The sequence below is a fragment of the Oncorhynchus gorbuscha genome, linkage group LG09, assembly GCF_021184085.1.
Source record: "Oncorhynchus gorbuscha isolate QuinsamMale2020 ecotype Even-year linkage group LG09, OgorEven_v1.0, whole genome shotgun sequence".
Taxonomy (NCBI): domain Eukaryota; kingdom Metazoa; phylum Chordata; class Actinopteri; order Salmoniformes; family Salmonidae; genus Oncorhynchus; species Oncorhynchus gorbuscha.
This window is the reverse complement of record NC_060181.1, coordinates 54391263-54408272: the sequence shown is the minus strand read 5'-3', so window position 1 is coordinate 54408272 and position 17010 is coordinate 54391263. Positions and strand designations below refer to the sequence as shown.

Sequence of the window (17010 nt, the reverse complement as noted above, 5' to 3'; positions counted from 1 at the left end):
CCTTGAAATGATTCCACTGCCATAGCAATGAGAGGTAGTGGGTAACTAAAACCCACTGTGATGGAATTTAGACCTCTATAATCAATACACGGACGTAAACCACCATCTTTTTCTTCACAAAAAAAGAAACTCAAAGACATTTACATTTACATTTAAGTCATTTAGCAGACGCTCTTATCCAGAGCGACTTACAAATTGGTGCATTCACCTTATGACATCCAGTGGAACAGTCACTTTACAATAGTGCATCTAAATCTTAAAGGGGGGGGGGGGGTGGGAGGGATTACTTATCCTATCCTAGGTATTCCTTAAAGAGGTGGGGTTTCAGGTGTCTCCGGAAGGTGGTGATTGACTCCGCTGTCCTGGCGTCGTGAGGGAGTTTGGTGACATGGAGGGCCGAATGTACCCCTGTCCCAGAGCCTCGGTGATATACGTTTCCATAGCCACCTTCTCCTCCTGGGACAAAGGATACACATGACTCCTGGGGAGTGCAGCGTTAACCTGGAGATTTATCATGCAATCCCCCTGCCTATGGGGTGGTAATTGGGTCGCTTTCTTTTTACTGAAAACGATAGCCAAATCGTCATACTCAGCTGGAATGCACACGGTGGAAACCTGTTCTGGACTCTCCACCGTTGTAGCACCGATGGAAACCCCTACACACCTGCCTGAACACTCATCAGACCACCCCTGTAGAGTTCCCTGTTTCCACAAAATCGTAGGATTATGAATAGCTAGCCAGGGAATCCCCAGAACAACTGGAAACGCAGGTGAATCGATAAGGAACAAAGTAATTCGCTCCTTGTGATTCCCCTGCGTAATCTTCTCCAACGAAATTGTGGCTCTCTTCACCAGCCCTGACCCTAATGGTCAACTATCTAAAGAGTGCACGGGAAAAGGGGGGTCTACTTTTACTAACGGAATCCTCAACCTTTGAGCGAGTCCGTGATCTATAAAGTTTCCAACTGCGCCTGAATCTACCAGTGCCTTATGCTGGAGAGAAGGAGAATAATTAAGGAAACAAATTAATAGGAACATGTAACCAACAGGAAACTCTGGGAGAGTGTGGTGCTTACTCACCTGGGGTGACCGATGAGTGTTCTGCCTGCCCTCATGATTCCCAGATGAATTCCTCCAGCACCGACCTGACGTGTGCCCTCTCCGGCCACAACTGGTACAGGAGGAGCTTCCTCCTCCGATCTCCCTTGACGCGGTCCCTCCTAGCTCCTTCGGGATAGGGACAGGAGGATCAGGAGGTAGAACTGACAGGACCCTTTCAGAACGTCCACGAGCAGCTAGCAGATGGTCCAACCGGATCGACAGGTCTATCAGTCCATCCAGGCTAAGTGTAGTATCCCGACAGGCCAGCTCCCTACGGACGTCCTCTCTCAGGCTACACCTGTAATGGTCAATCAGGGCCCTGTCGTTCCACCCTGCTCCCGCAGCCAAGGTCCGGAACTCCAGCGCGAAGTCCTGCGCGCTCCTCGTCCCCTGTCTAAGATGGAACAATCTCTCACCCGCCGCTCGACCCTCTGGAGGGTGATCGAACACGGCCCTGAAACGGCGGATGAACTCCGGGTAGTTGTCCTTCGCCGAGTCGGGCCCGTTCCAGACCGCATTAGCCCACTCCAGGGCTCTACCGGTCAGGCAGGTGATGAGGACCCCTACTCTCTCCTCCTCCGAGGGGGCCGGCCGAACGGTGGCCAGGTAGAGGTCTAATTGCAGCAGGAATCCCTGGCACCCCGTCGCTGCTCCATTGTAATTCCTCGGAGGCGTCATGTGCAGAGCGCTGGAACCGGATCCAGATGGGGGAGATGGTAGAGTTGCTGGTAGGAGGGTCGGTGGGGTAGTCGTAGGGAAACCATTCCTCTCCCAACGATCCATCCTCTCCATCATCTGTTCCATTGCTGATCCTAGGCGATGGAGGATGGACGTGTCATGTTGAATTCGCTCCTCCATAGTGGGAAGAGGAGTGGTCGCTGCTCCTGCTGACTCCATAGTATGGTGCGGGCTTCTGTTATGAGTAAATGAGTGAAGAGGTGTGGAGTCAGGCGCAGAGAGCAAAGGATGTGGGAAAAACAACATGCTTTAATGTCCTGGAAACATAACATGAACAAAAGTGGAAACACAAATGAACAGAAATATAAACGGACAGCGTGAAACCCAAAATGCCAACAAAAATACACTCAAACAAGGAAACAGGAGAACAAGCCCGCACGAAACAGAAGCGGGCTGAACAGACTATATATAACCCTATCCTAACAACCAAACTAGAAACAGGTGCTACCAATTAGACAAAACTAAACGAACACAGAACAACGGATCGGCAATAGCTAGTAGACCGGCGATGTCGACCGCCGAGCGCCACCCGAACAAGAAGGGGAGTCACCTTCGGTAATATTCGTGACAGACACCCAAAAGTACTCGTTACATTTTGAATGCTTAGCAGGACAGAAATGGTCAAATTCACTCACTGGTCATCTCTATCAGTTATCCCTAAATATTTCTAAAACTAAAAGCATTGTATTTGGAACAACTAAAAGCATTGTATCTGGGACAAAACAGTCACTAAACCCTAAACCTCAACTAAATCTTGTAATAAATAATGTGGAAATTGAGCAAGTTGAGATGACTAAACTGCTTGGAGTAACACTAGATAGTAAACTGTCATGGTCAAAACATATTGATGCAGTAGTTGCTAAGACAGAGAGAAGTCTGTCTGTAATAAAGTGATGCTCTGCCTTCTTAACAACACTATCAACAAGGCAGGTCCTACAGGCCCTAGTTTTGTTGCACCTTGACTACTGTTCAGTCGTGTGGCCAGGTGCCACAAAAAAAGGACTTAGGAATATTGCAATTGGCTCAGAACAGGGCAGCACGACTTGCCCTTGGATGTACACAGAGAGCTAATATTAATAATATGCATGTCAATCTATCCTGGCTGAAAGTGGAGGAGAGATCGACTTCATCACTAGTTTTATTTATGAGCGGTATTGACATGTTGAATGCACCGAGCTGTCTATCTAAACTACTGGCACACGGCTCGGACACCGATGCATACCCCACAGGACATGCCACAAGAGGTCTCTTCACAGTCCCCAAGTCCAGAACAGACTATGGGAGGCACACAGTACTACATAGAGCCATGACTACATGGAACTCTATTCCACATCAAATAACTTACGCAAGCAGTGAAATTTGATTTAAAAAAAAAAGAAAAAAAATACCTTATGGAACAGTGGGGACTGTGAAGCAACACAAACACAACACATTGGCACACACACACACACACACACACACACACACACACACACACACACACACACACACACACACACACACACACACACACACACACACACACACACACACACACACACACACACACACACACACACACACACACACACACACACACACACACACACATACTCACACACACACACACACACATACTCACACAACAACATATGCACTATACATACACATGGATTTAGTACTGTAGATATGTAGTAGTGGTGGAGTAGGGGCCTGAGGGCAGTGTTGTGAAATCTGTGAATGTATTGTAATGTTTTAAAATTGTATAAACTGAAGACCCTGGGAAGAGTAGCTGCTGCTTTGGCAGCATCTAATGGGGATCCATAATAAATACAAATACTACCTCTCGTCTGGCGGACTAATTAAACACAAATGCTTTGTTTCTGAATGATGTCTGAATGTTGGAGTGTGCCAAATACAAAAATGACTAACAATTATGCCATCTGGTTTGGAATTTGAAATGATTTATACTTTTACTAAAGTACATTTTTACAACTACATTTAGTTTTGATACTTAAGTAAATTTAATTAAACCAAATACTTTTAGGCTTTTACTCAAGTAGTATTTTACTGGGTGACTTTCACTTTTACTTGAGTCATTTTCTATTAAGATATCTTTAGTTTTACTCAGGTATGACAATTGGGTACTTTTCCCACCACTGGTTATTGGAGTTTTTACACTTGTAGGATGGACAGATTTACAAAATAGAGCCCAAAAAATCAAGAACATTTAATTGTGTCAGCTAGGCTGGATTCTGTGCAGGAATGAAGGCTAATGCATTCACTATCGTGTTGAACTCGTCATGTTTCTTCTCGAATCCACAGGACATAAAATATTTATAGATGTAAAATGGATATAGATTTTGAGACATGACATGTAGTATTTTCATATGTCAATGTACGCTTTAATATTCATTCAAAATTCCGGTTCTCACATAAATGTCAACCAACATTTATTTTCAAAGCCTTTAACATTTAATTCAGCTCATGTCATGCTAATTTGGCTTTTCACAACCCGCTGAAACAATTATGAAGATGTCGACCGCGAAAGTTATGATAAACCCGCGTCGCTATGTAAACAGAGCTCGGTGCTTATTATTGGATGTATTACGTTTCGAAATCCAACTTTTTTGATATAATGGTAAAGATACAGTATGTTAGAGAAGGACACCACTAAACGATTCAGAACATGAATTATCGTATTTGTCTTGGTAAAATGTATTTTATAACATAAGGAAGTGAAATGGCATCATCAAAGTGCGTTTTCACCCACTCTGGGCAGAGTGGATGGACACACTACTGAATGGCTCTGAATTCACTGTCAGCATGCAGTCAAAGCTTTAACCACTTTTGGAGCAAATTAGTGCTCTCAAATCATACCCTGATATGACAAAAGATTCGAGTACTTAGCTAGCTAACTTATGTTTTAAGAAAAATAGTTATATTAAGTGGCTAGCTAGTGATAGCAATGTTTGGTGGTCAGCTAATCACATGAGATAGCAAGCAAGCAATGTAACAAAATTATAATTCCGCTTCAGAAAAATCCTCCTGGTGCACTGTTCAATGATTTAGCAATTTAAACATCTATTTTTTAAAAGAAAGCTCAGTTTTTTCCACAGCCCTCACTGGCTTTCATGTGATTTAAATGTGAATGATGACAGTTTCTATCCATTGGAGCGCTGCGATTGATTGCCCAACATTCTGGGAATGGCCTTAGCTAACTGTCAATTGTGAGTAAAAGTGTTCTCTATGTCTATTCGAAGACTTTGTGTCATTTCTTCACAGATGATGGCGTGAAGTCTTTAGGCACCCAATTGACACTGGATGACCTCTTTCAACGAGAGTTCCAGGTGCATGACCCTGATGCAAAGTGGATCAATGGTATGTTTATGCAGTATATTCATAACTCAACATATCTAATGTCGCTCGTATCTGTAATAACATTGTATCTGTCTCAAATGTATTTTGTTTCCATTTGCTATGAATGCTGAGCAGCCATTATTGGGACCTGTTGCTCCTCGAATGTAGTCTCCTCTGTTGACTGAACACATCATATTTCATCAAATCTGCGTGGTATCTGCTGGAGACTTGTGCCTCTCACTAAATCAAGATTCGTAATCATCACCCATCTGCTCTTTAGTTTCAACACAGAGCAAAGCCCAAAAGTAAACATCAAAAAGCTTTCAAAGAGAAATGGCACAGGCATCAAACGCTCTCAAAGAATTGTGTCCTTTGAAGATTTTTGAATGCGTTCTGAGCTGACAAAGTACATTTGTTTCTGCCAATTGTCTCTGGTGGTGTTTGTTCATCCGCATACCATTCAAAATCTGAATTTGAATTTCAATGGAAACGACATACTGTATATCTCTGAGGAACATTGTTCTGCCATTAGGATGAATTGTGCTGGCATATTCCGAAGCCTTTAAAGGTACCAAACTACCATCACTGCTGCTGTTTGTCTTATATTACATATTCATGCTGTTAAGGAATGTGTTCATGTAAATTTAATTCGGAGAGGCCGAAAGTGGTTAATATTCTCCACATGGACATGAAATAGTTAACCTACTGCAGCAGATAAGCAAACACATGAAATAAAATAAACTTTATTACACAAATTTGAACATTATACTGAAACAAACTCATTTCAAGCCCTATCGGAGCCTTAAAAGCAAATACAAGCCTTGAAAGAGGATGCATGAGAAGGTAACATTGATACAATCACTGTTTAAATACCACCAGTGGAGTGTAAATTAATCATAGCACCAGCAGAGAACAATGATAGAATACATTACTGTAATCTATAGGAATTCTTGCTCCGTTGGGAACCAGCATTCTTGGTTATAAATCGTTCCCTCCTCATACATTCACTACTCCTGAGCCAGAACGGTACGGGATGTACCATCTGCAACCATTAACAACTCAAGATCCGGAAGATCAGAGAGGGATTTAATGCGTTAAGTTGAAGCTTGCAAATCACTGCTGCTTTCACTTGTTTGTGTTTACAGTATGTGAAGCGAAGTCTGTATTTTAGCTCTATCAGGCTGTGGCTAGTATCAGAGCGGTGTTGCAGATATGAAGGGGTCAGACCAAGTTATAACACTCTCAAATCACTGTATCCTTTCATCCACATTATCTGAAGGAGAGTCTTTTCAAAATATCATGAATAAAGCATCACAAATATCACCTTTCATGACAAGGCACTCCTCCCCTTCTTAGTCTCTCTGTCTAAGAGTTTGAGTTTGGCTTGTCTGTATAGGTGCTGTCAGCTTGTTACTTCACTCAGCAACTCAGTCTTCTGACAGGCTAGGACATGCTGCTGTCTCCTTGCGGTCATGCTCTATTTTCCACTCCTGAAAGATGGGGCCTCACTATTCATCCTTCAATTTCAAAGAGCGCTCCTCACAACTGCCTGAGTGCAAACCCCTGAAGTACTGCTAATTACTTCACTGACATTCTTAAAGGTCCAATGCAGCCGTTTCTATGTCAATATCAAATAATTTCTGAGTAACAATTATACCGTATAAAAAGTAAAGTCATAGCGTATAAAAAAATAAACACAGCACCTGTGATGGAAACAGGTCTTGTCAAACAGCTCTTACACTTAAAGGGCATTAATATTATTCACAATTTCACAGCATTATTCCAACCTCATAGTGTGGAAATGTCCTTTGTGACACAGTATAAAAAAATACTTTGTCAAATTGCTTTCACATAAGGACACTGTTCATGAAGTTCTGGATGAAATGTCTTTTGTCAACACACTTGGCAGATGGCAAGTGGATGTGACGGTTGCCTTGAAGGTACATCACAGTTTCTGAGCAGAGCACACAAAGCATAAGCGCAAATCCAAATGTGCCTCTGTGCTTTGTCACAGGCCTCCATAACATGTGGATTGTCTGACAAATTTGACAAAAGTCTTTTTTTGCACTGCGTCACAAAGGAAAATACCAACAAACATTTTTGGGGTGAAAAGTATCAGTGAATCATGTACAGGGGAAGATGGCATTGAACACGTTGTATTGAAAGGGCACTCCATAGGGTCTGCATACGATCTGTACAGCACAAATGTTGCACAAATGCAATATATAAATACCAGCCAACCACAGGTTGATTCAAGACTACAAGCTCACGGCGTGCCACAATATTTACAGTTTAGTAGGCTACAGTTGATTCAGTATGCTACTGCACAATGTCACTTACTGCAAACCAATTATGAATCACAATGACAGTTTTATACATTCTTATCAAGTACCCTTAGAAGGAGTGTCATCTAAAAAAATCTAACTTAATAACATTCTGGTCCCCTCTCTTCTCTTGTACCCTCTTTCTCCTATTGATCATAAGTCAACCATCCATCACTATTTTATGTTTACTTGCCTGTCATTGTACTTTAATGTATTCTGAGTCATCTCTGTTTTATAGCCCACCGGCCCAAGGTTGACGCCTTAGATCTCATTCAATGACATTTACTGTATATGAGATGAGGGCTTTGTAATGATATTGGTCCGTCAAAAGCATTAATGAAATCCTGGACTCCCCAGATTGTAAAATTGGCCAGAGATGAAAGATATTGGCCGAAACTCCCATCACATTTGTTCCTGTTGATGTGAAATAATACTGAGCCAAGTTGTCACTGATACTCTCTAAGTGAGTCGGTAGATTACTGTGCATGTTGAGTGTTTCAATTCTTCAGGGGGGACCTCTTCGTGCAGTTGTAATTTCTCATTGCAATGACAAGTCATATTTGGTGCGTCATACAAGGGATGTCTCACATGGGATGTCATTATACAGGATACCTGAGACAAGTGCCTATGCTTAAAAACACATATTTGGCACGATGCCCATAATTGTGTATGAGCACCGGAACTCTTAGCCATTCATTCTGACATCTGTAATTTACTGGCAGTGGGCCAAGTTGAACGAATGAAGTAACTAGATTGGATGTAGCAAACCATTGTTAAGCACCTCAAGGCAGTTCATGAGCAAGGATATCCAGTATAAAAACCTAAACAAACCCAGGCATTAACCATAACCCTTGGTCTCAGCCTTGGCTTCACTTTTAACCCTTCACTTATTCATCTTACAACCTTTTACCAAGGGTCCTCTCTCTTTCTCTCTTCCCCATTTCTCTCTCTCCCTCTCTCTCTCTGACAGATGAGGAGATCATTTTCAGGAGCTGGGACGGTGATGTGTTCAAAGCCAACACGCAGAGCAATGAGACAGACCTCTTACTAAAAAACACCACTTTTGTGAGTACTTACCGTCTCAGTGCATACCAACTCCTCTTCCCAGAGAACTCACATTAGCGAGACATGCTCACCTTAAGGTGCCATTTGGTAAGTGGCTGCCTCCCGTGACACCTTGCCATCTTGTTTTATTTGCTACATGTTGTAGACTGGAAATAGACAATGTTTTAAATAAGTTAGAGAAGATAATACTATGCCATTCTTGTGGAATTTGAAAACATGTGTAGTTCATGCTAATCCAAAAAATCATTACATTTCATGCTTCAAAACAACACATTTGAATGGACTGTAAACTGCAGATGAACAGTCACCGTATCTCTCATTCTCTTTCCACTCTTTTCTCTTTCTTACCAGGCAACATTTAAGGCATCCAAGTTTGCAGTTTCTCCAGATCTAAACTTTGTTCTTCTGGGCTATGACGTGAAACAGGTCAGTGATTTTAATGTGCCATTTCTGAAGAGTATCTCAAAATGATACACATCTTCGTAGCCTGGTCCCAGATGTATTTGTGCTGTATAGCCAACTCGTTTGGTTATTGTCATGAGAAACATTTGTTGATATTGAAAATGAATAACAACACAATAATCTGAGGTACAGTACAACATTCTTTTTACAACATTAATGAGAATTACATTGGAGAATGAATGGTGTGGGCCTGTGTGTCTCTGTGGTCTCCGGTTTCCTTATAATGCATCCTTCAGTATTTCTCAAAAAGAGATGTTAGACACAACAGATGCACAGAGAATGAGAACAATAAAGACAGCGAGTGCCTGAAGAGACCTTTCTGTGAGATTGGTACCCTTGGCCTTGTCATTTGCGGTGGTCTCACGAGCTGTGTTTTGAGGCCTTCCTCTTGTTCGTATTCTGTGATGTTCTGGTAAAGAAAGCTAATTCTCTGGACTTGTAACTCTGTGGAAAACTAACTGCATTAAAAGGCAGAGGGCTGGTCTTCTTCCTCACGTCCTACCTGTGTCTGCTTTTATTAGGTTCATAGTGACGGTGAAATGTTTTGTAAATACTACTAGTTCACTCCCTGCTGACATATTGTTTGCTTCTGTAGGTCCAAACCAATACTGTAACTCTTTACGTTATTCACCTCTTTTTGAGTCTATATAGATATGGAAAACACTGTATTTGGATAGTATCCCACTGATGCATCTCTGAATGCTCAAGCACAACCCATCAACTAAAAATAACACAACCGTACCACCATTAGTCATATTTATCACGTGTCTGCTGCAACTTTGTTGGCATGCACCAACAAAAACAGCAGCGTTAGTGGATAGCTTGCTTGGTTCACTGGATGGTTAGTTCTGGCACTTGTGGGCCAATGGAATGCCCACTGAAGGTGCCTTTGGTCTCCGTCGAGTGTGTTTATCCTTTGTGGTATGACTACATAGTGGAAAAACATGTTTTTGCCCTGTTTCTAACAGTTTGGAAAATAACGAGAGGTTGTGTAAATGTATTATCGTATTTTTTACATGAATCCGTTCAAATTTCAACCCTTTCATTAACCTCAGGACAAAAGTTGTATCCGCATCAAAGCAATTTGTTGTAAACAATCCAAGGCCATTTTTTCCATCATTGTACAAAAATAACTGTTGTTCAAAGAGAAAGCAATTATCGTTTAACGTCAGCCGATAGGCCACAGGCTCGATAGATATCAAATCAAAATTGTATTTGTTTGATGTGCAATTGAAATGTATTACTTGGATGAATAATTAGCAACATGCAATGATAGGGAATACTTTGCAATACTTAGAGGAAGCACATATTTGCACAAACCATCAGAAACAATTTCCCATTCTTGTGTTCAGTGATTTTTCTCTTTCATAATAGGAAGAGGCTCCAGCAAAGGAAAATATAGGTGGTATGGTATCGGGGGAAACCTTCCTACTCAGACGACCGACCGCTTATCCATTAGTTTGGTTGCAAACAACAACAAAGAATTGGCTACGAAACGCTAGCGACATGTTTTCTGATCTTCTGAATGCCACCTCATACTGGCTCAGTAATGACCTAACCCTAACTCAGCATCAAGGGTATTTCGCACAAACATAACCCCTTATGATGAAGCAGGTATTTTCATGGAATAACCAGCCGTACTTTGAGTTCCCGATATTTCACTTGAACTGTGTGTCATAGCCTACTACAGTCATAATGTCTCCAAACCTATCATTGCAAAACATTGGATGCCCAATAAACAGTGACAGCTTCAAAACCAGTGCCATTAACAAATTGCATCAACTGAATGCCCTGATGGAATTGAACATCTCGCTTGCAAAAAGCAAGACCGTACAGCAAAACCTATTAAAAATATGAACTCTTATTCAGTCAGTATACATAGACACTCTTGCCTATGGCTCTCAAAGTGTGTCCATTAATACAATACTTGGTTTCAGCGCTCCACACAAATCTTTTCCTGCTGCCTATATAGCTCCTCTCTCATGTTCATTCTTCTGGAGCGCATAAAAGCCATTCCTTTTAGGCACTTCGGTGTGTAGCCAATTTTCATCTTGTTTAATAGCAGACCTGGGAACATGAGAGTGGCTCACAACAGCAGTCATCTTGATTCAGATACCGGTTTGTATAATGCAGTCTGCACCAATCACCAGAAGATGGTTAGTAGGGTAGCTAAGAGCCTATTCAAAATGCAGAGGAGGATAAAGATCTGATGAGGGTACAGTGCATTCGGAAAGTATTCAGACTCCTGGACATTTTCCACATTTTGTTACTTTACAACCTTATTATAAAATTGATTAAAATGTTTTTTTCTTCATCAATCTACACACAATACCCCATAATGACAAAGCAAAAACAGGTTCTTAGAAATCTTTGAATATATATATAGATATATAAACGGAAATATCACACATACATAATTATTCAGTTTTACTCAGTACTTTGTTGAAGCACCTTTTGCAGAGATTATAGCCTTGAGTCTCCTTGGGTATGACGCTACTAGCTTGGCATACCCGTATTTGGGGAGTTTCTCCCCTTTTTCTATGCAGATCCTCTCAAGTTCTGTCAGGTTGGATGGGGAGCGTCGCCGCACAGCTATTATCAGGTCTCTCCAGAGATGTTAGATCGGATTCAAGTCTGGGCTTTGGCTGGGCTACTCAAGGACATTCAGTGACTTGTCCTGAATCCACTCCTACATTACCTTGGCTGTGTGCTTAGGGTTGTTGTCTTGTTGGAAGGTGAACCTTCACCTCAGTCTGAGGTCCTGAGCACTCTGGAGTAGGTTTTCATCAAGGATCTCTCTATACTTTGCTCCTTTCATCTTTCCCTCACACCTGACTAGTCCCCCAGTCCTTGCCGCTGAAGAATATCCCCACAGCATGATGCTTTACTGTAAGAATGGTGCCAGGTTTCCTCTAGATTGGCATTCAGGCCAAAGAGTTATTGGTCTTGGTTTCATCAGAGCGGCCTGTCATGTGCCTTTTACTGAGGAGTGCTTCCATCTGGCCACTCTTCCATAAAGCCCTGATTGGTGGAGTGCTGCAGAGATGGTTGTCCTTCTGAAAGTTTATCCCATCTCCACAGAGGAACTCTGGAGCTCAGTAAGGGTGACCATCAGGTTCTTGGTCACCTCTCCCCCAAATTATCAGTTTGTCTGGGCGGTCAGCTCTAGGCAGAGTGTTGGTGGTTCCAAACTTCTTCCATTTATGAATTATGGAGGCCACTGTGTTCTTGGGGACCTTCAATGCTGCAGACATTTTTTGGTAATTTTCCACAGATCTTTGCCTCAAACCAATCCTGTCTCTGAGCTCTACGGACAATTCCTTCCATGCCATGGTGTAATGATCGTTGTTGGAAGGATTGGACCAAGGTGCAGCGTGGAAGGCGTTCATCATATTTATTAATGTGAACCAGCAACAAAACAAATAAAGAGTGCAGGTTTGTAGTGCAAAAGGCTACAATACAAAAACAAGATCCCACACACAACAGATGGAAAAGGCTGCCTAAATATGATCCCCAATCAGAGACAATGATAGACAGCTGCCTCTGATTGGGAACCATACCAGGCCAACCAAGAAATATAAAAACTAGAGTACCCACCCTATTCACACGCCGACCTAACCAAAATGGAGAATAAAAAGGCTCTCTAAGGTCAGGGCGTGACACATGGTTTGGTTTTTGCTCTGACATACCTGTAAATAAGGTATTTCTGTTTTTTATATTTAATAAAGCATTGGACTTGTAACCGCAAGTTCAAACCCCCGAGCTGACAAGGTACAAATCTGTCGTTCTGCCCCTGAACAGGCAGTTAACCCACTAGGCCTTCATTGAAAATAAGAATTTGTTCTTAATTGACTTGCCTGGTTAAATAAAGGTAAAATAAATAAAAATACATTTGCAAACATTTAAAAAAATCAGTTTTCACTTTGTCATTAGGGGTTATTGTGTGTAGATTGATGAGGAAAAAATGTACGTCACAAAATGTGGAAAAAGTCAAGCGGTTTGAATACTTTCAGAATGCACTCTATATGCCATGCGATAGCCTATGCTTGCTTTTATGGATACATGGAACTGAGAAAGAGGTGCCACATTGATGAAATGTGAGTTATGCTAGACCTAACATGTGTTTTTACTAGCCTGAGAGGTTAGCCATTCAATGTGTTGCCATATGACCTGACAGCATTCAATTATTGACATTTTTTACTAGATGGAACTCTCCCTCTCAATCATTAAAAATAGCCATTTTTTTATTAGTCACCAGTATTGTTAACAGTGGTTTAATCAACGTTGGTGTTGCAAGCATGGACATTTACACGCCTCCTGCCTTATCAGTGCCATAATGAGACGATTGACATGCACTGTTGTGTAAGTTCCATTTAGACACGTTCGTAACAGCCATGCAGCTTTAAAGGCCCACTCCTTCATTGGAAAACAACAAAACGGCATCCCTGCCATTTGGTTTAATATAAAGCTCAGGGAAGGGAATCAATGGGTGGCCAATGATTTTAAATGATCAAAAACGGCTGCAAAAATTAGAGTGGGCCTTTAAGATGGGTTTGCGGAGTGCTGCTACACAGTCAGGTGTAGTGATTAACCCATAGGGACGCACACAGAGCAGAGTCTAGCGAAAGCTCAAGGTGTCTGTGTTATCCTGCTTTCCCGTGGTGGCGGAGGCTTATGCCAAAAAGGCAATATCCCAAAATAAACAAAAGGCTTTCTGTCTTAGGCAAGCCACGCGCTCCTGTTTTGCACCGCCGTTTAACATTGTATTTGCACAGAGGCCTGGAAGTTGTATTTTGAGGGAAAGTGTGAGGAGATAATCCCAAAATATAGTTTTTTTGTGGATACTCAGGTGTTGACAGTTAAGATCACATTATTCACATTAAAGCTAAAAACAAAGTCTAGATATACAGATGTAACTCAAATTATAGAAGAAATTGATAGGATACTACAATGTTCTCCACAAGACCACAAAATGGTAAAACATATTTTTCCATAAGTTCATTGACATTGCTGTGGTGAATGCCTTCATCCTCCAGAAGGAAATGACCAAGAGCTGTGGACAGCCCCCCTTCTCACAGCCAGCCTTCAGGGTGCTGCTCATCCAGGAGCTTGCTAGCTACAGCAAGTCCACTGCAGCACCTTCTGTCCCCTCTACCTCTGACCATTCTGCTCCAACCAGTGGTATTCACCTGTCCAGATTCATCGCTGCAGGCACAAATGTGCCTCAGGGCAAAAAGGGCACAGTAGGGAGACGTCATTGTGCCCTTTGTCACAGGAAATGCCCCATCACCAGCACCACCTGTTCAGTAAGCCTCTTCTTTACAGCAGAAAGAGACTGCTATGGGCCATGGCACCAGCAGCACAATATTGTGTAGGACTGAGGGTCTTCACAATATTGTAAATAGAAAATGTGTAAATAGTTGCCCTTGTTATTTTTTACATTTTTATAAAAATACAAAAAAAGTATGTATTTTTTTGGTGTGTGTTGGAATAGCATTTACAGTGCCTTGGGAAAGTATTCGGTCCCCTTGAACTTTGCGACCTTTTGCCACATTTCAGGCTTCAAACATAAAGATATAAAACTGTATTTTTTGTGAAGAATCAACAACAAGTGGGACACAATCATGAAGTGGAACGACATTTATTGGATATTTCAAACTTTTTAAACAAATTTAAAACTGAAAAATTGGCCGTTCAAAATTATTCAGCCCCTTTACTTTCAGTGCAGCAAACTCTCTCCAGACGTTCAGTGCCTTGCTCTAGGGCATAACAGCAGGCAATGGCATCTAGGATTTGATACCAGCAACCTCCACAGCTCACTTTCCTGTCAGACCCGGGATTTTAACTGACAACCCTCTGGTTGCCGGCTTGTCTTTCTAACCATTAAGCTGTTTTTTCTCCTTAAGGTGACACCCTGGGGAAAGAGTGGTTGTATGGTTGACTTTTGTTCTACCTCACTCAAGCGTACGAGCTTCTAACAAATAGACTTGTAGACACAGGCCTACTTATAAATCCCAGGGGAGTTGTTGGGCAATGTTCAGACTTTCAGAGTCCCCACAAACTGCCTGAGTGGTCACCAACCATGATTCTAAAGAGCTGTACACGTTTTAGTTCCAGGCAAGACTTAACATTTTGCTGGTGAGATGTGAGAACTCAGTGTCCTCTATTTATTGCGGTAGTCTGGTGTAAATTGTAGAACAAAGAACATCTTTTAACATCATGTCACTTTATTTCGACAAATTGGGCAGTGCTGCTTTTAGTAGGGTTTTTGTATTTCCCCCGCCTCTCAAAAACAAAATTCAGAACAATTTAAACCCCAACAACTACAAAGTACATTATCCCAGTTTAAGACGGCAGCAATACGGCAATTGCCATCACTTTAGACTTCAAATGTGAACATTTCAGTTCTCTAATGTATTAAAATGACAAAATCTGAATCTGTCAGTGAGGCTATAACAATTGAAATATACAAACACCAGCAGCTGTGAGCACTTACGTACCGACGCTTGATATGGAGAATTAGTCCTGATATTCTAACACATGCCACTCTGATTTCCACATCCACTTACTGTAATTACATACATGCCATTCATATAGATTTACTGAGCTTTAAGAATTAGGCTGGACAAGTGTATGAATCGGGGCTGTCGATGTTGTTATTGAAGTATTGTCTGTTCAATCTCAAGCTGCAGCATATCTCAAATCCCTGGGCGTCAATATATTCAGTAAGGCTGATTAAATTAAATGTTACAGTACATATAATGAAAGTTTAGACTGACAGCTGTTATGCTATATTCATTCATTCCTTTATTAGTTCATATTGATACAACCATGCAAGGTACACTTTGGTGGTCTCATTGCCTAGTGTTCCCAGAATGCTTTGCTCTATAGGAGCTATAATAATATAAACATTTTACTTTCCAGTGCTCAATGATGTGGGTAAACGGCTAGAAAAACATTATTTGGTCCAAATTCAAGTTAAATTTAAAACGGTAATATGACTACAGTGTGACGCATACTTTGCTGTTAGATGTTTGCAGTGATTCCTTGCATCGATTCAATGCTCCGTTATCCGCCATAGATCGGCATGAACTCAAGATGAGCTTCAGTCTGTCAGACACTATTGGCACTCTGAAAATATATTTGTGCGAGGCTCAAGCCGAGGCCTGCCCGCTCGATTAATAACTACCATGTTGAGCTGATTTTTAAACAAAAGATAATAATTGTGTTACTATATCACTCTTGGTACACAGTATAAGCCTAAACTAGTTTAGTAGTAAAATGTGGCTTAACAAATCATACGTTAAATGGACTCACTCTGTGAATTATTAGTGGTTGACATGTATGTCCCCCATGTATACAACATCTGTAAGGTCCCTCATCAAGTGTTACATTTCAAGCACAGATTCAACTACGAAGACCAAGGAGCATCATAAAGAAGGGCAGTGATTGGTAGATGGGTAACGATAACGAGAAGTTAATAATTATTCTGTGGATGATGTATTAAACCACCCAGATACGTCAAAGATGCAGTAGTCATGATGAGGCCATTTGTAACGGCTTTCTTCTGTGGACGAATCAGAGGACCAAAGAGCATCGTGGTTAGTGTTCATCATGTTTAATAAAGACGACAAACGTGAACACTACAAAATACAAAACAACAAATGTGAAAAAACCGAAACAGTTCTGTCCGGTGCAGACACACAAAGACAGAAGACAACCACCCACAAAACAGGCTACCTCGATATGGTTCCCAATCAGAGAAAATGACTAACACCTGCCTCTGATTGAGAACCATATCAGGCCAAACAGAAACGGGAAAACTAGACACATAACATAGAATGCCCACTCAGCTCACGTCCTGACCAACACTAAAACAAAGAAAACTCAAAAGAACTATGGTCAGAACGTGACACCATTAGTATTTTAAAACAGCTACAGAGTTCAATGGCTTTGATGGGAGAAATCTGAGGATGGGTCA

At 41.5% G+C, this 17010-nt stretch overlaps 1 protein-coding gene across 1 annotated transcript in view; it reads left to right on the top strand.

The window, feature by feature from the left end:
- Positions 1-17010, top strand: part of LOC124044403 (inactive dipeptidyl peptidase 10-like) — a 171245-nt gene that overhangs the window by 101515 nt on the left and 52720 nt on the right. The window contains exons 3-5 of the mRNA XM_046364052.1: positions 5104-5199; positions 8473-8567; positions 8919-8993. Of these exons, the coding sequence (XP_046220008.1) occupies positions 5104-5199; positions 8473-8567; positions 8919-8993 (266 nt within the window). The remainder of the gene's footprint in view (positions 1-5103; positions 5200-8472; positions 8568-8918; positions 8994-17010) is intronic.